The 27,802-nt window shown below is 34.6% G+C and overlaps 1 protein-coding gene across 1 annotated transcript; it reads right to left on the bottom strand.

The window, feature by feature from the left end:
* Positions 1-7,504: 7,504 nt before the first annotated feature.
* On the bottom strand, positions 7,505-27,006 carry LOC138310130 (neurotrypsin-like). Its single transcript, XM_069251260.1, has 10 exons — positions 26,756-27,006; positions 22,632-22,797; positions 21,290-21,492; positions 20,868-21,018; positions 19,971-20,140; positions 18,268-18,433; positions 16,892-17,094; positions 16,031-16,181; positions 12,940-13,112; positions 7,505-7,551 (listed from the first exon to the last, which is right to left on the bottom strand). The coding sequence occupies exons 1-10, from the start codon at positions 26,817-26,819 to the stop codon at positions 7,505-7,507; spliced, it is 1,494 nt and encodes a 497-aa protein (XP_069107361.1). The 5' UTR covers positions 26,820-27,006.
* Positions 27,007-27,802: the final 796 nt, after the last annotated feature.

Here is a 27,802-nt window from a genome sequence, read left to right as displayed (position 1 = left end):
TTGTTGCGTATATTTTTTATTCCATACACGATACATTGCATGTCTGCACTTTTCTGAACTGATATATGACCTGTACAGGTGTAGTAATGGCATCGCTCATGGACTCTCTGTTACAATGTCAGTTTGTGATTTTAATGGTAATTCGCATTTCAGCGCATAGACTGATGATAGAAGCTGAACGTTATTTAAAGATACCTCGGAACGAAAGGCATTGTAAAAAATTGTAATGACGGACACATAGAGGACGAAGTCCAATTTTGATTTGCCTGTGATAAATATAGAGCACAACGTCAGAAATTAATCAATGTATGCCATGACGTATGTCCAAATTTTTTACACTTAGATCCACTTAACCAATTTATATGGCTCATGAACAACGAAAATATGAATATCCTATTGCCTCTGTCTGATTTTATTTCACAGAACCTTCCTGGTAATTATATAAACTCAATTTCCCACTGAAACGACACAGCCACTTCTCGTTGTCGTTAACCGTTAGGAATCTAACTGTCAAATTGTATACATTTTAACTATCTATCTACTGTTGGTTGTATATCTACTATTATATAACCTTTATAGTTATCTAGTCATGAATCTCTAGTCATAAGTGCGTTTTCATTTTAAAAGTTGTCCTGTATGATGTCTACTTTATGTAATCATAAATGGTTTGTATGTAAATGCCCTGTGCGGGACCTTGATTAGTTAAAGAAACATTGTCTATTGTCTATTACATTTTTCGAAGTGAAATTTAAGGTTTTATGGTACAAATATAAGCGATGTTTTCATCAAATGAAGGGTCTGACAGGGGGCTGATGGGCGTCCGGGGCCAAATGGGGTCAAAGTAGCTATTTCCATATAAACGACTTCTTCTCTGACTTCATTGACTAATGTTCATACAATATTGATAACACCGTTATATGGTTGGGGTTCATAATTAAACGATTCGTCAGGTCAATTTAGCTATTTCTGATTGTAAGAGTTTTTGTGATAATTATTTTTTTAAAAATCCAGGAGAGAGATATATATGACCTTTGGGCCTCTTTTTCACTCTAGCTACGCACTCGTGAAAAATATCAAAGTTTCCACCTCACTCGATGAAATATTACTGGTATTCAAGAAACAAGGAATATCCTCTATATATCAGGGACAGGAAGACCGAGAGGACACTGCGAGTACAGGGTGATGGCGTCGTATATACCAATGGTGATTGTTATCCTGATATACATTGTACTGTCATCATTCTTTTGATATGTGCCATGTATGTTAAAGATTTTGTTACATTTGCATTTATTGCAGATACGTATTATTTCAAATTTGTTTTTAATTATGTATCATAGGATAATGTTAATATTTTCCCAAATTTCGGTGTGACCATAATCTTTCATTTAATAAATGCAGTTTTTGGCTTTTTGGTTTACATGTCGCTTGTTGGGAACAGATCGGTTTGACTTACTATATTATATTGAAGTCTTCCATTCATTAAGGACAAAAGTGACGCAATTTCAAGAAAGACATTAGAAAGAGGAAACTTACTTAGTTACGAAGGTGAGAAAAGATCCTAAATTTACACGCTTTTTACGATTGACTTTCTGCAGTGCAGAAAACGACAAAAGTCACAGGCGACTAGCTTGGATGTGAAAATAATATAAATTATTCTCTTTTTTCCCGTATTCAATTTTCATTCCAAGTCTTCTGTTTTGCCAGAAATGTAAATATTGCCTGATAAAGCAAAACTTTGGTATACACTGTACATTACGAAGATTTGGAGTATGTTGACTATCGTGGGCTTTAAAAAAAAACAAATTATCATAACAAGATATACAAGGCTCGGGTTTAAATTATGAGGTGTTGAATAGTACAGTAACAATATAGAAACCAAAGGGGAATTATCATGGGTTGAAATTTAGATGTGTTGATATTCTCAATTTTGAGAGTCCAAAAGGATAGACAATAGTCCTCGCACCGGTAGAGTATCATATGTTGTGCAGGTGTTTATCGAAGGAAATTCAGATGTTACCCAACGTCACGGTTCTTGCACATCCTAAAACGTTTGCTGCTCGGTGTCCGCCTTTGAGAGGTACGTATTGGCATTATGTCTGAAATGACTGTATTATCTACCAGGAAGTCAGAGTCTGCTTTCTATTGACTGTAATGGAAATGAACTGCAGATTAAAAACTTAATTACATATATACATTACGGTAACGATTGCTACAGGTACATATTTCATTTAGCCTGACACGGAGTACCGACACTAGACACCAACACGGACTTGTCACTAAGACTGTTGTCACGAAACATTTTTGATTCAAAAAGGGGCTTAGTTTCACGAATATTCTTTACATTTAAGAAAACCTTTAAAAAATGCATCAGAAAAAAACTCTATATGTAGGGTAGTAGAATTGTACCTGGTGCCCTTATTGCAGAATGGGCATTCTGTACAATATAGTACACTCTACACGTGTTAATTTTGAATACAAATGTATCACAGTTTCCTAAAACAGGCACCGTGCACTTTAATCACACCGTACACATCGGAGGCCGTCCTTACATGAGCGTGGCTGTTAATAGGACGTTAATTAATCAACTACACAAACATGTGGAACTTCAGAGAAGTTAACTGTACATGTACATTCTTCACATGCAAATGTCGACTGATATGGGTTAAGGTAGGGGCGACCAGGAAGGGTCCAAATGAAAAAAAAAATCATCAAATCTTTTCTCAACTTACAGATTTACTGGATTCAAATAATATACTGGAGAGGTAATCAATGCTTAGGAAAATGTAGTTTTGAGAATGATTTGTTATCAAAATTGTAAGCCTGATATATCATTTCAATGTGAAAGAATCAAGTACTCTTAATGATTCAAAGGTAAAATTGATCACTTGCAAACTTTTTGTTTATTTTGCTACATTGGACAGGTTCAGATATTGTGTGTCAATTTGGGTCCATTTATGGCACTATTGAATCTTACATGAGTTTTATGAAACGAGTCTAAGAAGGTTTTTTTTTGCGAGCCTTGGCGAGTAAAACTTAAAGTTTCGAGACGAGTTTCATAAAATACCATATGAAATGAACACAAATTTTAGATACTTTTTAACACATAACTACAAATACATAATAACAAAGAGTTTCACGTCAAATGTATTCCAAGAATCCAGTCGCCGTCCTCGTAATCCTGGCGTCACGTCATTTTTCCTGACGTCATTTTTTGTTTCTCTCTGACGTCACAATGAATTTCCAGCCAAAGAAAATCGCTCCAGGTCATATCACACTAGTGACATTCTCAAAAATATTACACGGACGAAATCACTGTATTTCAGGCGGATTATGTGATAAAAAAAATCATATGCTCGAATAAGTCCTGACCGATATCACTATTAAGATGTATTGATGCCAGAAGTCTGTGACGAAGACTGGATTAACAATGACGCAAACGTTGTATGCAGAATGCGCAGGATGCTGGGATATTCGTAAGTTTTAGCAAAGTGGATTTCTTTTGAGTGAGATCAGTGTTTGTCAAATATAGAACTGCCCTATATCTCAGGAAAATGTTCATGAAATCAATCAAAACATTAATTAAGAGCATTTTAAAACTGTAAATGAAATTGCACTCGAAAACTGAAACTATCCCATTTTAATCGTTTATTTCTTTTAGCAGGGATCATTGCTGCCCATGGTAGGGCGTTAGAATTGAATATATTGCCTTCTTTCTATTGAACTTTCTTTTCCTAACATCTCCCTTCGCACCGCCTCACCTTTGCCCTTTTGTTGAGCAGAAACTACCACTGTTAAAGACGTTGGTGTGTCTCAGCCAGGGGAAAGAACCCAGAGCCTTCCTAACCTAGGCGAGCACTCAACAGAAGGCTAAACGTGAGGCGGTGGCAAGGAAGACGTTCGAAATAGAGAAAAGAAAAGATCCTTTATTTAGTCGCCTTTTACCATCATGCAATACAAGAGAGCTGATAAAACAACTTTGTTGGGGTAAAATATCGTTCTTTTATGTCTATAAATGTTTTCGTTTGGTGAAATTTTCGTTGTTCGTTTGTATATGAAAATCGTTGCTATCTGACTAAATATATTAACATACACGTCGTATGGTGTCGCATTGTTTACTCACCGAAATCATTGTCACGCTCTATTGGATAATGTAGGTACCTGGAGTTAACGGATTAAGCGGTTGGAATAGTGTTCATAAATACTTCGTTGCTATAGTAAGTGATCCTAAAGCAGTAGATACAATTCTAACGCCCTACCTACACATAGAGAGATGAAGAAGTGAAACAGTACTAGTGCTGTAGAATATTAACATTTTACATATACTGTGATATAAGGGATTCTGATTTTTTTTAAATATATGTGTCACGCTCGTATAATGAAATAAATGCTGTAATACATGTTTCGTGTTGTTTTGTATGGATGGAGTATATTGTGTTAGTAATGTTGTGTAGTGCGACCTATAATGCGAAACTCACTATCAGGTAAATTATGGGAGAAGAGATGTAATAGGACGGCTTATGTAGTAATGTTTCGTCCACGGTTCTTTTATGGATCTGAGGTTCCGTGTTTGTTTACTTATCATACAAATACGACTAAAACCGAAATACAAATTCAATAATTTTATTATAATTCAACAGATCTATATCCAAACAAATATTTTGAGGCAACGAAACACATTTTACAGTGTTAATAAAAGCCACACCGTCCTTCCCGCTAGATATCATAAATTCATTTAAACTCTAGAACATACTTTTATACTTTAATACTACATGGCTACAAGGCCTTATATCCAGCTATAGCTACCTAGGAAGTGACCCGGCCGACAATACCTTGTCTCAGTGCCAAAGTGACCGATACAGGCTAAAACACGGTCTTTTATACCTGTATCGGTAACTTGAATGGTTTACGCCCGCTGCATTATAACAAAAAGTGGTACTGTCCTGGTACCCGTATGTCGTAAACAATATGACAGCAGACGAAATATTAATAATATTAACAACAAAATAATAACCAGTTATATACATAAATTAATCACTCCTGCCACAGAGACCCGTAGGTACCGGGTAGAGACACACATGGATATGGCGGCAAGACATACACAGTTTGGATTGTGTCAAGATGTAGGATTGTATAGGCCGACCAATATTTGGAGCACAGAAAGCTGACTGTGGTAAGTGTTTATACCCTTGTAATATTATTACGCGATACCATTTTGTATTGTGTCCGTTTGGAATGTATAGTTTACCTGATGGAGACCGGTCAAGCATTCATATGCGTTGCGGTCCACTCGTGCGTGACTGAGTTGTTTACGTGTACGTTCCATTTATATGTAATCTCGTAAATAAGTGTTAAATAGTAGATAAATGCATTTATACGTTATATGTTGGATTAAACAATATATTTAGTATGTAATAGTTTTGTAGAACCTGTTATTATAGAGTAATTGATCGTATATATAAGCGTATGCGTTTACTGTGAGTATATGTATGGTGGTCCATAGATAGTATATACAGGCTCGGTATATATTGTTATAATAAATGTATGGAAGCGTATGTGAGCAGTAATTGATAGGTTTGACATACCTGCAGAGACATTATATGCATATGAAAATAGGCAGATTTCAACATATTCTTTCCTGTTTTCTGTATTTACCAGCTTTTTATCCATGGAATGGGATTACAGACCAGCCAACACATCAGACTTGACTATGACAGAGTCATATATTTGTTGCTACAGTGGCGGTACAACAGGTCCCAAGGCACTCAGCGGTGCAGTAACTTCAGAGTGAGACAACTTACGTTTTGTGAGTCCACGGTCTATGATTGATGGATATATTTTGAAATTTTATGGTGGGTACATGTATGTGAATTTCTACGTGACACTAAGGTGTTTACCATGGTTTACGCTAGATGTAACTCATAGCTGGAATTGGATGGACATATCATCGACCAGAGGAGTGTTTGTGATTAAGAAGAGGACAGTAGAATCTCAGTGACTTTCTAGTGGCGTGTGGTGAATGAAAGAGAGAGTAAATGTACATGTATATTGATTCTATTATATAGTTCTATGTATATATGGTGTAAATAAACTTGTATATATTGTATATAATGCATGAATGTGTTGTCTTTTCCGAGTAAGGCTTCGTCGCTCCTACCACAGTTACAATATGAAATATGATTGAGGTAAAACAAGTCAACTACAACACAGATCCCTATAGCTAATTCCTGAAGATTTTTCAGGTCATTTGACTTGCTATTGATTTCAAGTTCACATGCAATTTTCAAGTGAAATTGACGTGAAGCTTTTTTCTTGTCATTTTCACCTGCAATTTATTTGAATTTCACATGACAAAAAATTCAGGTGAAATTTACCTGAAATTGACCTGAAAAAATTCTTCGTGTAAAAATGACCTCAATATCAAGTGTCAATTTCAGGTTAAGATTTGTTCGGGTCAAATTTACCTTAAGACATATTGCCTGTGTACCTGCCTTACTAAACTACATGTACGAAGATGTTTTAGGCCTATTGGTTATTAACAAGAAGTCGTTTAAATATTTTAACCTTTTTGACCTCTGTGATCTTGAGAGAATGTTATTGCCATTCATATGAACTTTGTAGCCCTTATTCCCAGCATGTTATAAGCCAAACCAATAACTTTTAACAACATTTGGAGAAGAAGTTGTTTAAATTGAAATGTTGACACCGGACATACGGACGATGGACGCCGCACCACGGCATAATTTCACTTGTTCTTGGTAGATGAGCTAAAATAGCCCTCAACAAACCCCGTGAAATTGTTGTACCATACATGGAGAGGATTTTGAAATCACTTCACAGATATCGTATAACCTGTCACGTAGATGATGCTTCAGAACTGGAACCTTGATGTGATAATAATTAATCTCATCACACCTATACTTATAAGTCCCTGCTGGAGTCAGGGGTACAGTACGTTAAAGGATTCTCTACCACACGGAAGACTTTTATAACTGCTATTTTATTAGAAAAAAAATACCAAAACACCAGTGAAAAATGAATAAGGATTTATATTTCAAGATGATGATGACATTTTGTGAGGCAGTGGAATAACTTCAATTACATCATTCTTAACTGTCGACGAAGAGATGACTATAGTCTATTCTCTTTATTGCCAAACATGATGACACCATTGATGGTATTCGTTTTACTTACACTCAATTGTATTTCAGTAATAGATGTTTTCTTCCTGGTAACATGGATCAAATGTAGAAATCTACCAAAACAGATGAAGTATCTTATAGTCAACATGATAACTGTTTGTAGTTTGAAGGGACCAGTCACCACTTTTTTCATGTCGATATACAAAGACTGTATGTATGAATTGATCTACCGGGCGTTTAAAACTAGCATCATGGAATTCATCATCATTCTTTTACTTATTGACCAGTTCCTATCTATTTTCTGTCCTTATTGGTACGTAAGATGCGCAACCTCTCGAATTCGTGTCATCACCACTATATCCGTGCTAGGCTGGCCGATTTTGCTTCTCGCGCTTTCTACGGGTAATCTGGACTGGAATAAAACATACAAATATAATTGTATAAAAGAGATGTTCTATCATTCCAAGTTCAAAACATTCTGTTTAGTTATGTCGGCTACATATGTTACATTAGCATCCATCTTCTGTGTTATGGTATGGAGGAAAACTCGACAACGTGCCATTGTGCCTCTTAGCCATTTAGGCAGGTATAGGAACAGTGCTCTTGTAAATGTACTAATCACCACCGTGTTTATGTCTTTGATGGAACTCATGGTACTGGTGGCATCCATTGTTCTACAAACTACGGATTCAAAGTCAGGTTTGGAAATGTTTTCTTTCTGTGTAAGGACAAGAGGAATCGGTGGTCAGTTCGTTTACGGGATCATTTTACCGTTATTATTATTTTACAGATTCAAAGAGTGCAGAGTACAATTTATCATCACATTTTGCTGCTGTTTACCCACAATGCACATGAAAGCAAAACAAACAAGAACACATATTTACATGGAAGCTGCCGGCATTCCTTTACAGGTTCATAACGAACAAAACACAGACGGTACACATTCTGACGCCATTACTCATATATAAAGGCGAACATTTTAATATTTTTGTACATAACAGACATGCATTGTATTTGCCGAAACTGGAACTGTTATTGTACAGTGTAATATACATACGATTTCAATACAATATCAATGATAAATGAATATGATATTGTCCGTTTTGTGGTTTGTGTGAAGTATGTTAGTTATAATCGTCCAGATCAGTAAATAATATTAAATAGTGTGTATTATTTTGTTTTTGTTTAATGAGGCTAAACAATTGAATTTTTCACTTTTGTTTTTGTTTATATCAAATAAAATGGTAACGTATTTGCAAAGTGGCGACATATTTTAACATATATGTTTTATTTTCTACCTGTATTACTTCACTATTTCATCATCATATATCGTACCACAACGTCATGCAATCAAACTGGAACACTATCCAAAATAGATATTGGTTTTTTATATATATATCAGATAAAGATTTCTTAATACTAGAAATAAAAATCCTGAACAGAAATCAAGGTGATAAGAATTCTGTATGTCCTTTTATGTTCTGGAGCTTCATATGCCTACATGTATATTGAAATGGAAATATGTTTTGGTAAAAAAAATAAAGAAAAAAAGAAATGAAGGTGCCACTCATTCAGTGCTCATCTATAAGTGGAGTATATGGTTCGTGCGTTGTTATAAATATGAAAGGCATGCTCGTTGACATTTTATTTATCTCTGCTATCAGGTTGGAAACCGTGTTACTATTTCAGTGAGAACCAAATTACCAAATTCTATCAGAACAGTTAAATACTGCCCATGTATATCAAAATAGTCTGCACGTTCTGGGTCATATTCATATTATACAGTTGTAATATATACTATAATATTTAACATTAAAAAAAGAAAAGAAAATAATAAAAACATTAAAACATTAAAGATGCTACCCTGCTGGCTAATAGTATTTTTATTTCTCTAAAACAGGAGAAGAACATGTAAGTTGTTTTTTAGTTACATAACTTACCTACTTAACACCATTATCACATTGAATGAATGGAAATATTAAAGATATATCATCCCACAATAAACGTCGCGAAATTGTTGTACAGCACGTGGATTTGGCGATCAAATGACGGCTATCGTGTAACCTGTCACGAATCCGTTGATGATGCTTGAGAACTGGAACCTTGATGTGATAATAATTAATCTTCTCACACCTATACTTATCAGTCCCTGTTGGAGTAACACTACAGCTACCAACATTTGATAATTTTAATACTTAATACAATGTATGTATACAATGTTTTGATAAAGTACAAATAAAAGCTGAAAATGTTTTTGGCAGTACTGCCAGAAATAGTTGTATCCACTTTTACAGTACAGTGAGATGAGTACATAAGTCCAACTATGAAGCCAACTTTTTTTAAAATTTCATTTTTACTTTTTTTGCAAGGTAAGTTTACACTCTAACATACATAACGCATTAAAACAAGATGTTTACAGTGTATGTACAGTGTATGACTTTTGAGTTGTAATGTATGATTATTCATTTGAATGCTTTTTTACAGCTTTATTTATCACATTTGATGGTTTTCAATAGATTCATGGAGAAAAAAGAAACAATGTCAAAAGTTTAGCCCAGTTATGACACTTATAACTTTAATGCAATATTTCCGAATACATTAATGCATGTGTTTATGTGTTTATTTTAGCGCAGTCAGACTTTAGAGCAATTGCGAAACAAATGTACAATTAGCTCGGATATGAATGAGCGAAATCCATTGGTTAAATACGGGTAAATTCAGCTTGTTTACAAAGGTTAACGCTGTACACGAATAAGCACTTCAAAAACAGCGCGAAAATAAAACTACCACTAAAATAAGTATGTTTACAGTATGTGAATGTTCAGTGTCAAATTAAGTTCGGTGAAATAAAAAACGGTGTATATCAGTTATACGTAGAACACTTCGCCATACCATACCTAGTATGTTACCGAGCCCCACGACGTGGACGTGGTTCTACTCGGGGCCCAAAATTTGGAATAGTTATACGCATCTGTGTTGTGGTTGACTTGTTTTACTTTCACGGTATTTTAAACTTTCAATCAAACGTACAATTTGTATACGATTATCGAACAATGATAAATGATTGTATAACATACTCTTTCTTGAATGTATGATAAAGTTCTAGTGATACGTGTTACGTAATTGCCGGACTGATAATTTATTTACTCGGGAATTTTTTTTTATAAAAAAAATAGATATTGAACATAGGTAAGTGGATCCCAGGGTTTAACGAAACGAGATCGTAACATCGTCGCCGAAATCATCACGTGACTACCGTAACTACACGTGGTCTTTCTGAACACTCAAACTATGATGTTGTGGGTTCTAAATCAGGGCATGTAGCTTCCATCTCGGTCATTATTAGATTATACCGGATCAATATAGCATCATATTGACCTCAACAATGATTCATTATTGATAAATAGATTTAAAGTATGCGTTATATTTGATCATAACGTAAAACAAGCCAACCACAACAGGATTTGTATTATTAATTAATAACCAAATGTTTCTATTTTGGAGCATTTTTGTAAGCGTTGAAATGCAACGATTTGATTTCCGATTTGAGCCAAACAGAATGTTTTGACAAAAATAATGAGTGTACATTTAAATTCAGAGCAATACCAAGGAAAGAAACCATAGATATCGACAAAAGAACGAGGATCATTTAGCCAGAAACTTGATCACATAGGATCCTAATGACTTTGTGAGTAGGATAATTTCTGTATTAGAGTAAAGTGTGAGCACAAAAACTTAACAATAAATGAATAAGCCATTCAATATATAAAGTTATATTAAATGAACAACTAAACAAACAAAAAAAACAATTTTACTATTGCCTGAAAAATTCAGTTTCACTATTTGAAATTACCCCCGGTCCTGTCAAACTTTCAAATCAATACATTACCTCGGTACCTCTGTCAATGTTTTCGTACAGCTGATCCAAGATTGTTTCACCAACACTAATATATGCCATGCTGAGTTGTTTGAAATGTATTCGTTTGTAGGAAAATAACATTTATTCATATATAAAACTAAGTTCGACTTAACTGTCTGGAATAAAGATTCATTTAAACTTGTTCATATTGAACACAATTATTGATTATAGTAGAAAGTATATAAGGAATGGATATCAATAAATCAATATCATAAAATGATATGCATACTACTGTATACCAACGTTCGTGAAAACATCGCGTTATATATTATAGTGACGATTTGGCGATTTTCAGTTAAAATGATGTGTTATACTGGCAGTTGACACCTGTTCGCGGTCATTGATTTTCGCGAATCCTGATCAACATTAAAAAACGCGAAAATTAGTTGGTTTACAGTATATGTAATCCATTGTACATTATATCAACACAAAAGTGAATATTTTGAATATACATGACCACAAAAAGGATAAATATCAATGATTTACACACTCTCTCTATATCTGTTTCTCAAATCCATCCATAACAGACACAAACAATGACACAGACATTATGTTACAAAGTGAACAAGACAAAACAAAACATGAAAAAGATTTTCCATATATAAATAGATTCCATATTCGAGAATGCAAATAAAAACTGTACGATGATTTTCAGGTTACTAAAATTAAATGTAGTTTAGTTGACTGTTGGTATGTTACATGTGTTTTACTGCGAAGATGCATCGTATATTCCATTCGTAATTTTTCATTGATTTGCGAGATTTGAATTTAAACATCATTAAAACCTTGTGTAAACTCCTGTTTATTCCGGTTTATCTATATGGCGTTTAATTAAATCACGCATAATCCGGAAACCTCGCTATACCGTTCAAATATGCTGGTTAGAATGACTTCCGGTTTAGACCAGTTGTACAGTGCATGTGTACTATAAAACATTTAAATATGTTCAATGTATAAATGCTATTCTATATATAATGTGTTAATATGGGATTGTTTATGCATTGTTTCGTGGTTTTAAATTCCAAACTAGAACTGTCGTCAGAGCGGACAACTAATACCCCCGACAAATTTTGTAATACAGTCCAACCCGGTTTTTACGAATTCCTGGAGACTCTTCAAAATACTTTCGTAATATGCAGGTTTCGTGTGTTAAATATGTTAACATTTGTACAATAAACGTACAAATGAAACAAAATAATAGTTTGGACAGGTATATAACATTGTGGTATTGAAAATTGTCCACTCCTTGTGTATGGATTATTCACTCTATGCACATTATTGGAGTTCATGTGTCACACACGGCAGTGACCGATTATCAAAACATACATCAGTCACGATTCGCAAACTTTGGTTTTGGCATTATGTGGGTCTAAAACAGCACAAAAATACCCAGGGGACTCTCAAATCATTACGTTTTACCCGGGATTTCATATTAATCATTATCATTACAAAATGTCATTATTCATACAAAATTGGTAGCAATTACAAGGATAGTGAATGCAAAAAAAAAGGAGATTTCAATTTCATTCGTATTAAAACGGAGTTTTCGTATTATCCAAGTTTGTATAAAGTGGGTTGGGAACTGTACCCCCATTAATAAGGGACATTGTAGAACCATACACAGTGTACTCAACTCCCCTTTATGTTAGGGTTCTTTGTACCAAAATGTTATCAAAATCAGTCCAGTAGTTTAGAAGGAGTTCGACGGACAAAGTTTTGTGTCTACAGACCAGACAGACGGACGGGACGGACAACCGGGATACCACTAATACTACTTTTTCCGTCTAAAGATTCTGCGTATCAGGTTTACACACTTTAAATGAAGCCCTCGAAATTTTTGTACGCATGATGTTTTTTTTTTTCTTTTTTTTTAAACATTACCTTGTATTTCATCGTAACAAAGAGCCGTTCCGCAACCAAGATAATCGACATATGGGCCAGACATAATAACTGGACAGTCTGCTAGACTTGTTTCATTGCCTGTACAACGTCTTGACCTCCATTTTGGAATCGTTGTGAACGGTATCCATGAATCGCCGTAAGTAACTCCTTGACTAAAACATAAATTACAGAATTCATAAATACATTACTAGTAACATCACCTTGTGGTCGAGAATACTAGCTGAATTTTATATGTGAAAACATATTGCATTATAGTCTTTTAAATGTATATAAATATCAAAAGAAAAACGTGAAAGAGCTTATGCAAATAATTACGGTAAATGGCAAAGACCATTGAAATGAAATATACGAGAAACTCAGATGTAAAATATAAAGTTTTTTCATTTCAAAATATTTGTATTAAATCAAAAGATTTAATTCTCGATCGGGCAGCAGGCATAGCCTATATATATACCCTCTCCACATGATTGCATGAATGTATTACAAAATTTATATATACAATTTAGAAACATATTACTTCTTTTAAAGCATATTTGCACTGGACTAGATCTATAAAATAATATAAAATCATTTTTAGGATTAACACAAATCATACGTATTACTGAAAATACTAATAAATAGTTATTTACATATGTAATTAGAAGATATTACCTATAGCGATTAATAACATGCATATCTTCCTGTTATATCAAACTTTAATTAATAGCGGTATTAATTGATTAGTATTTGCTTAATCAAAAGATTCTGATTTTAGCTTAACTGGATTTTGATTATAATTACAGCTTATAACTTAAAACTCAAAACTTAATCTTAATCCATCAATGTCACTCTCACTCAAGACATTCATTGTAACTGGGCAGCACTAAAATGTCCATAGTGTTTCACTACTAAGTGCCTACCCAGTCAAAAATATACGGAGTATGTGCAACATCGAGGGAGTAATCAATTATATATATATATATGCTTGTATATTCATTTTACATTTCATTCATAAAGAAAAGGGATCAATCAGTTCTTCACATTCACGTTTTCATCTGTCTGATACAGTAAAGGGTAATGATACAGTAAAGGGTAAAGTAGAAGTAAATGTAGTGTCAATACAGTTTAAGTGCAGTTTAATTAATCAATAAATTAATTTACTCCAAAATTAAAATTAATAATAGCGTTAAAGTCTTCCTGTCGATTCAATGTATTGCTGAATGTATGCACCCATTGCAGAATTTAGCTCATGACTGAGGTGATTACTTCCCCTTGTTAGCAAGTTAATATTATTTATCAGATGTAGATGAATGTTTAAGTTGAGATTTAACTTAATATTTAGTTCGATATCTACTTGCAATTGAGACAGAGAATCAATTAAGAATAGTCTTTCAATTATAAATCTTGGACAAAAAAGAAAGAAATGAGAAATATCCTCAACAGAGCTGCCATATTTACAAGATGCATTATCAATAAGATAATCAATGATATAAATATGAATTTAATTGACTTGCTTGGTTTCTAAGTTGGCAAAAAATAATATTAAATGATCTAGATCCGCCATATCTAAAAGCATCAGTACATAATTCATCAGCATTAGTGGGTATGGCATGACGGACTAGCTCCCTCTTAAGTTCACATGATGATCTCATAGTATAATAATTACAATCAGGTCTATTCCAATAAGACATTAACCTAGGATAAAAGCTATTAAAGTACATACGAGTTCTGCATATAGGTGTTTGAAATATACGTTGGTGTCTCATATCATGATTTATTAGGTTATTGTCAATAATATAAGGTTCAATATTTTCGAATAAATAGTATGGAGTTTGAAGGTTGATAATTTTGAAGAATAACATATGTTGTTGGTCATGATCATTTCTACGTTTCTTTAAAGTATCCCAGCCAAGTTCTTTATAAATGAGAGCATGGTCTGTACCTCTGCGTAATCCGGTGACTATCCTAGCTGCATATAATTGGATAGATTCTAAGAGATCAGTTTCAGTTTGGTTGCAATTATTCCACACAACACCTGCATATTCAAGGTTGCGGCGTATATATGATTTATAAATAATTTCAAGTGATTTCCTATCAAGTTTGTGTTTAAGAGATCTAAACATATTCATTTTTTTAAAGTTTTTTCGTAAATGTAATTGATGTGGTCTGACCAAGAACCGTGATAATTTAAGTAGACTCCAAGATGTTTATGTTTTTCACATTTGCTACAGTATTATTTATAAATGTCAGAACTGGATGAAGAATATCGGCATTGTGATGAAGTCATTCAGTATTAAGTTTTTATTAGCCCGTCATCATCAGCCGATCCGTGGTCAGTAGTCCCATCTGTCAGTAGCTTTCCCTAGGGCACTTGTGCATATTGCGTTTTGTGACTAATTGGTCAATAAGATAATTGACAGGCCGCCAACATAGATTTTGATAGTTGAAGTTTAAAAAGCAGACAAAAAAAATCCCTCCTTTCCATTGGCAGACAAAGATCATTAGTGGTGGGCGCCAAGATCGCTCTGATTTCAAAACGAAGATTGTGAACACTATTTTCTATACTGTCCTTTAGACGTCAAACCTAGACGGCTCCTTTTTAACTCTATCTTGGAATTTGACAATGATATACCACTGACAACACAAATAAATTTCAGTGCTTTTTCAGAGATACCAATATATTTCGCTGATTTTGTTGAATAGATTGCGTTGAATTCGTTGAATATCTTGTAAAAACATTCTTGTTTTCTATTTGTAATGATATGAACTAGGAGACATTTTGTATATGATGTTTATCAATATCTAGCTTGATGTTTTAGGATATCATCATCACTAAATAAAAACAGCAATTCAGATTATTTATGTATATATCAATATTAATTTGTATCTACTGTTAATATGTAAGGAGAGGGCATGTATAGGCATGTTGCCTGTCGCCCAATTCCGATTGTCTGTAACATCTGACAAAAATATATTCTGAAATGAAAAGATCGCTCTGAGATCTTTTGTTAATAAAGAGAAATGTCAGTAGATATATATATATATTATGTTACAAGGACTAAAATCAAAAGTCAGCAGAGATGTGTTATACCTATAACCAAGCATCCTGCACACAACCTTGGCCTCATTATTCCAAAATCCAAACCAGGATAATCCTCCCCAAATACTGTTGTAGTAAACTTCGACACTTCCATATCCATCAGATCTCCCGATCACTAAGCGAACGTCCATCGGTGAATCATCTGTTAAAAGAAATAGTTCCTTGTCAACATATACATGTATCATGCACAATTCAAAGAAACTTGTAGAGACTTGAATTTTTATTTCAATAATATTTGTGGTTTGATTTTAGATTAAGAGGTGCTCTACCGCTGACAAATGGTATTTTTTTCACTATCAAAAACAGGAGTTAACTATTTAGTATATTTCTTCAATTACAAAAGTTACAAAGTGTAACACCATTACCAACATTGTAAATTTTGAGTTTCTAATTTTTTTCACGTTAAAATATGAATAATTAATCAATTGCATCCCGAAAAAAATCCATGGCACTATATACGGAATGAAGTACTGATTGCGCATGCACCAAAGACAAAATACATTATTTTATATCATGTTTTGTGTTAATTAGACATATATATACACACGATTAAACACCAATTATTGTTCAAATAATGAGTATCATTTATGCTCTGTCGGCGATGGAGCATCTTTACGGAACTATTAATTAAATGCCTGAGTTATTTAAGAACGACCGTCCATGTGTGAAATATGTTGTAGTATGTGGGTGTCTGTGTTTTGGGAGGCTGTGGTATGTTCCATATTGTGTCTCCTTGTCAAATGGAATATACTGTAGCCTGGAATACATACAAACCTCAACTAATTGCATACATGTTCCGTATATAAAAATGTATTAATAATGCATATTTCATCATTCTACTGAGTCAATTACCTTCATTGTAGCAGAAGACATAAGCGGGCATTGAACAGCTTCCGACACCCCACCCATCAAAAGGACAATCCACGAGACTAGTCTCCGTACCGTCACACTGAACTCCACTCATCCATATAATACCCGGGTCCGTGTCGTTACCAAACCATTCATATACGATTGAATCCAGTTTATACTCATAATAACTTGTAATCGTTCCGTTACTGTCAAAAATATGAAAGATGTGATTTTTTTAAATATTCACATTACTTGACACTTGTTCTTGATATACCATAGTTACAATATTGTAGCTCAAACTACTGACGAGCATATAATGAAATTGGTGCTTTTCTAATGATGGTGGAGGTGAAATCGTAAAATGTTGTTTACACATTTGTATACTTTTAATCGGATCAGTTGTATATCCTTTACTGACTAGTCAATATATAAAAGATTCAAATCACAGTCACACGGTTTTGTATTGTTTTATCTACATAAATGACAATTTTAAAAAGAACATTGTTCAATTATTCTACAAAATTGAGGTTGTGTTAAGCATTGAACGTCTTTCAGTTGGCATTCATAGCCAATGAATGCCAACTGGACAGAGGCAAATTCCATGAAGCGTGCTGAAAAACGTTCAATGCTTATACAACTGTATTTGCATTTGGTTACAATTTTATGTTGATATACGAAGGTAATTGCATCTATAATGAATTAATCATTCGCTATCGTCAAGGATGGAACAGCCATTTTTTCCGTATTCGCTGGCACAACAATTGTGACGTCCCAATGATAATGACGTCATAATAAGCGATTGAAGTTCATAATAGTCTATTTGACTGCTAACTGCGCTTGGTAAGGTTATATAGTGTGACTACAGTGAAAATGTAAATAGTGTGCGATAACGTAGATTTTAAGAACGATATCTATGCCTGATTTGATAAACATTAAATATCTGTTTTAGAAGGCGCTTATATATTCACAACAGCAGTAAGAATACACATTCATTCTCGTTTAATGAATGAGGTTTTTTCTTGTGGTACAAACAGAAAGCGTTTCAAATAAATAAACAGCGGTTTGCTTTCATGTTTGAAAGTCGTTTATAAGTCAATGGTTGAAGATAAACAGAATACATGGTTTGTATCTTACAATAAAAGGATTACTTTGGTGCTCGACACGAAAAGCCGAAATGACGAGGCTAGCCTAAGTCATCTCACACCAAAATAAACCTTGTATTAGAATCTACTAACCGTGTATTCTCAATATAGACGGTACAATAACCGCCTACGACCTTGTCTTTATGTGATTACCAATACATCAGTTCGGAAAGTATAAATCATTAAATGAAATCGTCGAAGAACTTAAATAAAATTTCAATTAAAACTATCACTTACGTATATCCCAGCATCCTACATGCGACATTCGAATCACTCCAGCTCCAATCCAAGGCACAGACCCCGCCCCATTGACCATCATGGAACACCCCTACCCGTCCACTGTGGTTATACAGGCCATTCTCTAGGCGGATGGCGAAGGAAGACTCGGTAGTTGATGATGTAGCTAATGAATGAAAGGTAAATCATATCAATTCACGTTATTATCAGAGATATGCAGAACGAAAGATATTCTTGAAACGACGTAAAATGGAGGCATGATATTCAAAATTTTCCATAGAAACAAAACTTACCTCCGATCCTTTCAAACTTTTCAATCAATACATTACCTATGTTGGTATCTCTGTTCATATTTGAAAGATTTTGTAAGACTAATGCAAGAACTTTACCAAGACCAATATCTGCCAAGCTGAGGTATTTTTAAAGGTATTCCTTTGAAGATATATTGATACACAGTACATTTGTTAGGCTTGTTCACTATACGCACATACTAGCCGAGTTTGTTTACCGTTACTGCATGGTAACATTGAACTTTGAACTTGCGCATGAAAAAGTTCTATGCAGCGTATTGGGACTACTATGTAAGAAACTCATGGCTGTGTTTAAATTTTGACTTACATTACTTGTAGTGTTGTTTTTCATAGAATTTTATAACAATATAAAAAAGACATAGATATAGTATTATATAATAGTCTAAAATAATAATTGAACCGGGAAAAATTTCCCGACTTGCATTGTTTTCATATTGTTCAAAATGATGTATGTCAAATGTTAACATTACCTCTGTGTCTGTCTTTGTCAAACGATCGAATCTTTGCAGCGGGCGGGCATGAGGCCATCTGACAGAGGTTTGTTATTAACATATCCTCTTGTCTTTGTTCTTTAAGACTTTAAAATAATGTGTTACCACTTATGACCGACTTTTATTAAATAATTACATTGTACGTCACTTTCAAAAGACGATTATATTGCATAAAAAGTCGCGTGGATGTAAGTATAGGGATTGGATTTCGCTTTTATGTCAACCATGCTTGTATGGAGCAATTCCTCTAAGAATATGTTCAATATGGGCGCTAACGCGGTAAGCATAGATATGGTTAATATAATACCAAAACCCAATCCCTATATATTAATTTTCCCCATATATTACCAAAGTTAAGTTCGCCTAACTTGTATGAAATGAAGATTCGTTTAGATGTTTTCATGTTGAACATAAATATTGATGAAAGTAGAAAGGATGTAAGGCATGCATATTCAAAGAAAATGATATAATAAAATAGCATAGTGATTTAATTTTGCGATTATAAATTCCATTCGTAATATTTATTGATTTGTGGGAATACAGTATAAATATCATTACAACTTGTCTATTCCGGCTTAAGTGTATGGCATTTCCTTCTTAATTGTAATTATTAAATTATAATAAAATCCAGAAACCTCTCTATACCGGCCAAATATGCTGGTCCTGATGATATCCGGTTTATACAAGTTGGACTATATATGTTTAATTTCTAACATTAAATGCTTTTTAATATCTAAATGTTATTCTGTCATATGATCTGTAATATATGATTGTTAATGTTTTGTGTGTTATAATTTGAATTTCAAAATAATAAAAGACTCTTTTTTCTCTACGATATTGTACAATGGGATTAGGTACAGGTTTCCCAACCTCTCCCGTGACGCGCCTTGTTTTAACATACCTTGTGTTTCACCGTAACACAGAGCCGCTCCGCTACCTAAATTGTCGTCAAATAGGTCCGATATCACTGGACAGTCTGCTAGACTTGTTTCATTTCCTGTACAACGTCTTGATCTCCATCTTGGAATCGTTGTGTATGATATAACTGACCCACCGTAAGAAACGCCTTGACTAAAACATAATTAATGCCTTGACTAAAACATAATTAATGCCTTGACTAAAACATAATTAATGCCTTGACTAAAACATAATTAATGCCTTGACTAAAACATAATTAATGCCTTGACTAAAACATAATTAATGCCTTGACTAAAACATAATTAATGCCTTAACTAAAACATAATTAATGCCTCGACTAAAACATAATTAATGCCTCGACTAAAACATAATTAATGCCTTAACTAAAACATAATTAATGCCTTGATTAAAACATGAATATCTATAAACTAAACCTGAAATAATAGAAATCACCTTGTGGTCGGGAATGCGAGCTGCATTTCATATGAGAAAACGTATTTGAATATAGTTTTTTTAATATAATAAATAAATGTTGAATATCCTTGTGATGGAATTTAAATAGAAAAAAAATAAAACTAAAGCAAATCTGCGATCGATCTCTAACGATATATATATGCATATCAAAAGGCAAAAGTGAAAAAGCTAACGAAAATAATCACGGTAAAGACAAAGACCATGCAAATACAAGATACTCACGTTTAAAATAATTAAAATTTCCTAGTGTATAGCGCATTGAGAAGAATAAAAAAAAAACTTGTATTGGTAACGTGGGACGTTAAGCAGATAAAAACAAATTATTATTTTCTCTGATCTTATGTTTATTTAGATATATATTATATTACAACTACTAAAATCAAAAGTCAGTAGAGATGTTTTATACCTATATCCAAGCATCCTGCACACAACCTTGGCCTCATTATCCCAAAATCTATCCCAGGCTAATCCTCCCCAAATACTGTTATAGTAAACCTCGACACTTCCATATCCATCCGATCTCCCGATCACTAAGCGAACGTCCATGGGTGAATCGTCTGTTAGAAGAAAAAAATTGTACTCTGTCAACACGTAGCATGCACAATAAAAAAACTACAGACTTAAAAGATGTTCCTACTTTTTAACTTTAGAAATGGGTTTGTTTTAGTTTTAAGGATGACCTCCCCATATGTGCAATGTGTTGTAGTGTGTGTTTTGGTAGACTGCACACGGTATATTCCATATCACAAACCGCAACTTATTGCACACGAGAGGTCGTCCGTGAATGTACTGATAATGCATATTTTATCTTTCTACTGAGTCAATTACCTTCATTGTAGCAGACGACATAAGCGGGCCTTGAACAGCTTCCGACACCCCACCCATCAAAAGGACAATCCACGAGACTAGTCTCCGTACCGTCACACTGAACTCCACTCATCCATATAATACCCGGGTCCGTGTCGTTACCAAACCATTCATATACGGTTGAATCCATTGTATAATGATAGTAACTTGTAATAGTTCCGTTACTGTCAGAAATATGAAATATGTGATTAAGCTGGTTTTACTACTATCATTTTTCATATTCCTATTACGTAGCGTTTTATCTTAATCAAAATATTGTATACCGTAACTGTAATATTGTAACTCTGAAGACAATGAACATTTAAGAATGTCGTCATTACAGCTACAATTGGTAACTATTACTGGTAGTGGAGCAAACTTACATCAGTGCGATCTGGCCCCGGTATCGCGAAGCAACTGTGACAAAAACTAAATCTAACTTAACTAAAAACTCTTCACATAGTAACATACAGAGAAAAAACTAAAATAGTTTACACTTTTGTTTCGAAAAATCGGAGCCTGATTCATGTTGCATAAGGAGTCATTATCTAGTGACATTTATACCACTTTTACGTCAGATCAAATGCATTTTCTAGATCAACAATCTGATTGAAAATATATTCTTATAACCACTCGGTTCAGTAGAGGATCTGACATCATGCCATAAAAGGTCATGTGCAGATGACCTTTATACTACCGATGTTTTTCAGATTAAATGCATTTTCTTCACATTTCTACATCCGCTAAGACACCATTTCGTTCGAGTATAATATATACATTTAGCTCTGTTGTTGTCTCTGGGAAAGAAAAGATGTGTGTCGTATATGGAAATAGTTCTGTCAGCTTTTGCAAACTATTTCATCCCTTAAAATGCACTTTCAAGATTCTGAAGTTAATATTGGTATTGCCCTTTTCCAAAGGTTACCGCAAAGTGACCCTTAATGGGATGTGGTCAGATCCTTTATCAAACGGAGTGATGATAAGTATATGTATTTCAATCACTTTGTGAACAAAATAACTAGAAACCTAAATTAGACAAAGACGATATGTATCGCTACAAAATGTACCTGGTTTATTATGCCAATATATGTTCTAAATCTAGGTTCGGTGTTTATTTCTTCCAAGATTTACTTCCAATTTCCCCGTTCAGCCCCGTTTCTTCTGCCCTAGTGGGGTCAGAACAAATATTTATACAGACGCTGTTCCCCTTCCCGAATAATTGTCACTGGCTAAAGTTGGCTACAATCCATACAAACGTCTATGACTAGGAGCGATATAAAGGAGTTAAGGAATTTCAAAATATTTCAACAAAAACTATACTTACGTATATCCAAGCATCCTACATGCGACGTTCGAATCATTCCAACTCCAGCCTACTTCACAAACCCCGCCCCATTGACTATCATGGTACACCCCTACCCGTCCACTGTGGTTATACAGACCATTCTCTAGGCGGATGGCGAAGGAAGACTCGGTCGTTGTTGTTGCAGCTATTAAATGAAAGGCAAATCATATTAATTCACGTTATTAAGAGAAATGCAAACAAAACCATTTTAAAATGGACGAACACTGGAGGTATCATATGCAAAACTTTCTATAGAAACAGAAAGTTGAAGCAATATACTGCTAACGTACAATAACTGTTTATAATGCTATAGCACTGAAGCATCACTACTGCCCAGAAAAGTCATATAAATGTTAATACACATGTACATACTCATTACAACCCCATCAAAAACAGCGTTTACAATTGACCATTATTTCTTGTTTTCTTTTTTTTTATCAAAATTAGGATTGCGGTAATGGGCGTTATTTTTCAAAACTATGGTTATTTTCCCATATTTTTTTCTTTGTAATAGACATGAACAAAATAATGGGCATTATTTTGTGTTTTGGATTTGTTTGATAGCCATCATTTTTCACAATAATGTTTATTAAGGTAAAGTGTACCACTAAAAAAAACTAAATGAAAAAAACAAATGGTATAGATATTTGCCTAAAGGTAACCTCAGAACATACAAGCAATAACAGCATACCTCACCATGCTATTTGGAAACTTATGATTTTTTTAATTGGAAAGCTGAAATTTGAAAAAAATCTGTAAAAAATGGAAGGATTTCCGAAATATATCAATGCAAGTAAATAATTATTGTCGACCAAAAGGCATTTCAAAATGCATTAGCAAACAGTTTTGTATAAAAAAACAACCATTTTGTCTAAAACAAATGATCATTTCAATACAAAAAGGGGATAACTCAAAAACATTATAACAGGGCAAGATTAGTTAGCCGACAGACCACGGACGTACTGGTTCGCTGTAATACAAAATAAGCTAAGGAGAAAACTCCTCTAGCGCGAAGCAAGAAGACTTTTTTTAATTTCAAGGGAGGTCACTCTAAAAATAAAAAGTAACTGTAAGATTGGAACTCTTGTTGGCCTGAAGTGTATCTGCAAAAATCGGGTAGTGGTACAATTTACCTTTAGGCAAATGCATTGTTGTGACCATTACTAACTACTGATGCCCATTACATTTTACAAGTAATGAGTGAAACAAATTATAACCTTGATGCAATGGCCATTACAATTTGAAATTAATGACCATAACAAAGCAGGACATAATTGCAATCGCCATTACTAATCGGCCCCCGTATGAATTGCCCATTACAATATACATATGTAGATTTAATGACCATAACAAATTGCATGCCACCGAAGACACCAAGTAACACATCCCACCAGTTTACATTATACTGGCAACGGACAAACCAATCGCCCCATAGTATGGAACACTAAGCAAGAGCAGAAACTACCACTTTCATAGACTTCGATGTCTCTCGGCCAGAGGACATCCCAGAGCCTACCTCAAGTAAAGCTGTGTCAAGGGAGGCGTCGAAAACGGAAGTCAGTTAGGATAGAATGAGTAACCTTTACGATTCAATGGGGAAGCATTTTGAGGTCATCTGACCGAAGGTCAGGATGACCAATTGTCATCGTGTTTCGTCCGTCGTCGTGCGCCGTGCGTCGTGCGTAAGACTATTTATACAAAAGCCTACTCCTCCTTAACCCTTGAACGGATTACATCCATATTTGGTGTGAAACATCATTTGGGAAGGACAATCATATTTTTTATAAATGAGCCTGGTCCGACCCCTAGGGGCTGAGGGATGGGGCCCCAAAAGGGCAAATTTTCTTAATATTAGCTTTAAAATTCTACTCTTCCTTCATCCTTGAATGGATTTCATCTATATTTGGTGTAAAATAGCATTTGGGAAGGACAATCATATTTTATATAAATGAGTCTGGTCCGACCCCTAAGGGCTGAGGTGTGGGGCCCCAAAAGGGCATTTTTTTTAATTTTAGCTGGCCCACTTCCTGTTTTCAGATTTCGGTCTCCGATCTCAATGAAAATTGGTCTATAAAGGTTTAAATTGATGCCGAACAACATGCAAACATTTTCATAAAGATTTTGGTATTCCAAGATGGCCGCTGGCCCACTTCCTGTTTTCAGGTTTCAGTCTCTAATCTCACGGAAAATTGGTCTATAGGGGTTTTAATTGATTCAGAAGGGGGAACTTTAGATGTGGACAATCATATTTTATAAAGGACCGAGCTAAGACCCATGGGGATAGTATGGCGGATGTCCAAAATGGAAGCTTTGCTGAAATTTGGCTTTAAAATCTGACTCCTCCTTATATTAATCCGCGAATGGGTTACAACCATATATGGATGAAGGGCTACCAAGTTTGTTCAACAAATGACATTTACCTATTTCAGAAACTTACATATTCAACTAAGGAGTTCCTTGTATTGTTTATATTAATCGTTAACCAATACTTTATACTGTGACTTTGTTGTTTTGTGCAATGAGTCAGATGACCGTTAAGGCCCATGGGCCTCTTGTTTCTGAATATATGTGTATACTGTGATTAGCATAATCCCTGGTTATATTTTATTTTGAACTTTTATTTATATAGTGGTATGTTATAAAACAAATCTTGAAAACAATCTTGTTATACGTCCACTCCAATCGGATGAACGTACTGATCTCTACACCCACTTTATGTCATAGACGACAACCCATTAGGGGTCACGTTCTGGTGAACCTTGTTTACCTGTTCAAGTGTATTTTCACTATCTAACTATATATATCTATTGAGACGTCATCATTCAGCGAGATGTGACGGAGAGCAGCAGGTTTACTGGAATCAATGGGACCCTGCCAATATTTTTGTGTACATTTTTGTCAGATTTTTCAAATAATAAGTAAAATGTGTTATGTAATTATTCAATATTGAGTATCGGGGAGAGGGGTTACTCAATATCATGAAGAGGAAATACTTAAGCAATAAACTGTTACCAGATTGGACATACAGTTGATATGAAGCCCATCCGGAAGGAAGATAAATAGAATGGCGCCCGTTAGGGCGCCATGAATATTTATCTTTCGGACGGATGGGCTTCATATCAACTGTATGTCCAATCTGGTAACAGTTTATTACTTATATTTCCATTACGATTATTAAAATTCAACACTTTACATGTATATCCTTTGAATTTTCCCGCTTGAGCTAGTGTTGACGTCACCAAGTTTAATAAACGGAACAGCCATATCATCAGCTTCTGAATATAGTTCAACACAAAACGGTTTGAAACAAGCGAACAAATGAAAATTATGCGATGATATTTTTTAATACATGCTATTTTGTAAACATGATAATACTATTAGATTTCATAGACCACACAACTTTAAAACCACTTTTTAAATTATTTGACCGTTATGTATAGGTGTAAGTATATATTGTATACACTGTCCGTGACGCGGCGGAAACGTTAAATATTCATACGCTTGACCAGATTGGAGTTCATAGCGTGATATTGCCCATTTGGTTTAACATAGATCAAACGGGAAACTGAAAGTAGAATGGAAATATATGTACATATACATGTAGTTAAATGGTATACATCATGTAAATGCCATATAATAAAACAGATATCGACCTGTTTTCTGGGTACGGTAATTTACCCTCAAAAGTGATATAACCCTCGGCCTTCGGCCTCGGGTAATCGCTTCCTCGAGTTGATAAATTACCGTATCCACCTGAAAACAGGTCTATATTTTTATGATGTCGTCATATCATGCATATTTTATATAATGTAGCTGATATTCATCATGTCTCTAATCTCTTGCTTAGTTAAGTAACAACATTTTTATGCACCAGAAAATATATCGCTCTGGAGGATTCATCATATTGATTTTGTAAAAGTGATGTTACTTTGCCACCACACTTCGGCGACATATAATAGACACACACATTTGAGAAAGATTTTACATTATCAGAGTACATAATTCAACAACGCAAAAATAACAAAATAAATGACACAGATACGCACATGAGTGTTCAAACATAAATTGTTACAAACCTTACACGTAATAAAACAGAATTTTACCTGTCGAGGGATGCCATGATATCAGGACAATCACTATACATGTAGGAGTATAATACGACGCCATCACCCTGTATTCGCCGTGTCCTCTCTGGGTCTTCCTCTCTGGGTCTGCCTGTCCCCGATATGTATCCTTGACACAGGCGGTTTCTGGTGATAAACAACTCCCGTATTCAATAAAATTTACCTTTCAATGTTGTCTATCGGTTAATATGCCGTAAGAGAATCCAGTCGGAACGACGAACCCGCCAATGAAACTGTAATAGGAAGTCCATGAGTAACGTGTCAGACAAGTTCCAACGTGTATGTAAAATACATGGACACAAAAAAAACATGTCTCTCTGTCGATACATAAAATTCTGGGCTGAAATCAATATTTTATGTTGAAAGTGTCATTTTGTATGTTTCAACTAATCTATAAGTGGAATAAGGCTGCAAAAGTGAAGTATTTGGTGATATAATTGGCATCAAAAACTTGCTTTAAGGACGGCCTTCCGTGTACATTGTGGCATGCGTGTATGCAGTGCGTGGCACGCGTTTTGGGAGACTGCGGTACATTCGTGTTGTGTCTTGTATAGTGGAACTCTTGCCCTTTTTATTATGCTATAGCGACTAAAGCATGCCACCGAAGCCATCAAACAACACATCAACCCGGTCACTTTATACTGACAAATGTTTGTTTGATTAATTAACGTCGTATTAACAGTCATGTAATGACGGCCTCACATATGTGCAGTGTGAACTTGTGTGAAGTGTACGGTATGCATGTAGTATGCGGTGTGTGTGAAGTGTGCGGTGTGTATGAAGTATGCGGTGTGTATGAAGTATGCGGTATGTGTGAAGTGTACGGTGTGTGTGAAGTGTGCGGTGTGTATGAAATATGCGGTGTGTGTGAAGTGTGCGGTGTGTATGAGGTATGTGGTGTGTGTGAAGTATGTGGTGTGTGTGAAGTGTACGGTGTGTGTGAAGTGTGCGGTGTTTATGAAGTATGCGGTGTGTGTGAAGTGTGCGGTGTGTTTGAAGTATGAGGTGTGTGTGAAATTTACGGTG

The sequence above is a fragment of the Argopecten irradians genome, chromosome 16 (assembly GCF_041381155.1).
Source record: "Argopecten irradians isolate NY chromosome 16, Ai_NY, whole genome shotgun sequence".
NCBI lineage: Eukaryota > Metazoa > Mollusca > Bivalvia > Pectinida > Pectinidae > Argopecten > Argopecten irradians.
The sequence above is the reverse complement of the archived record's forward strand: the minus strand, read 5'-3'. Positions and strand labels throughout refer to the sequence as shown.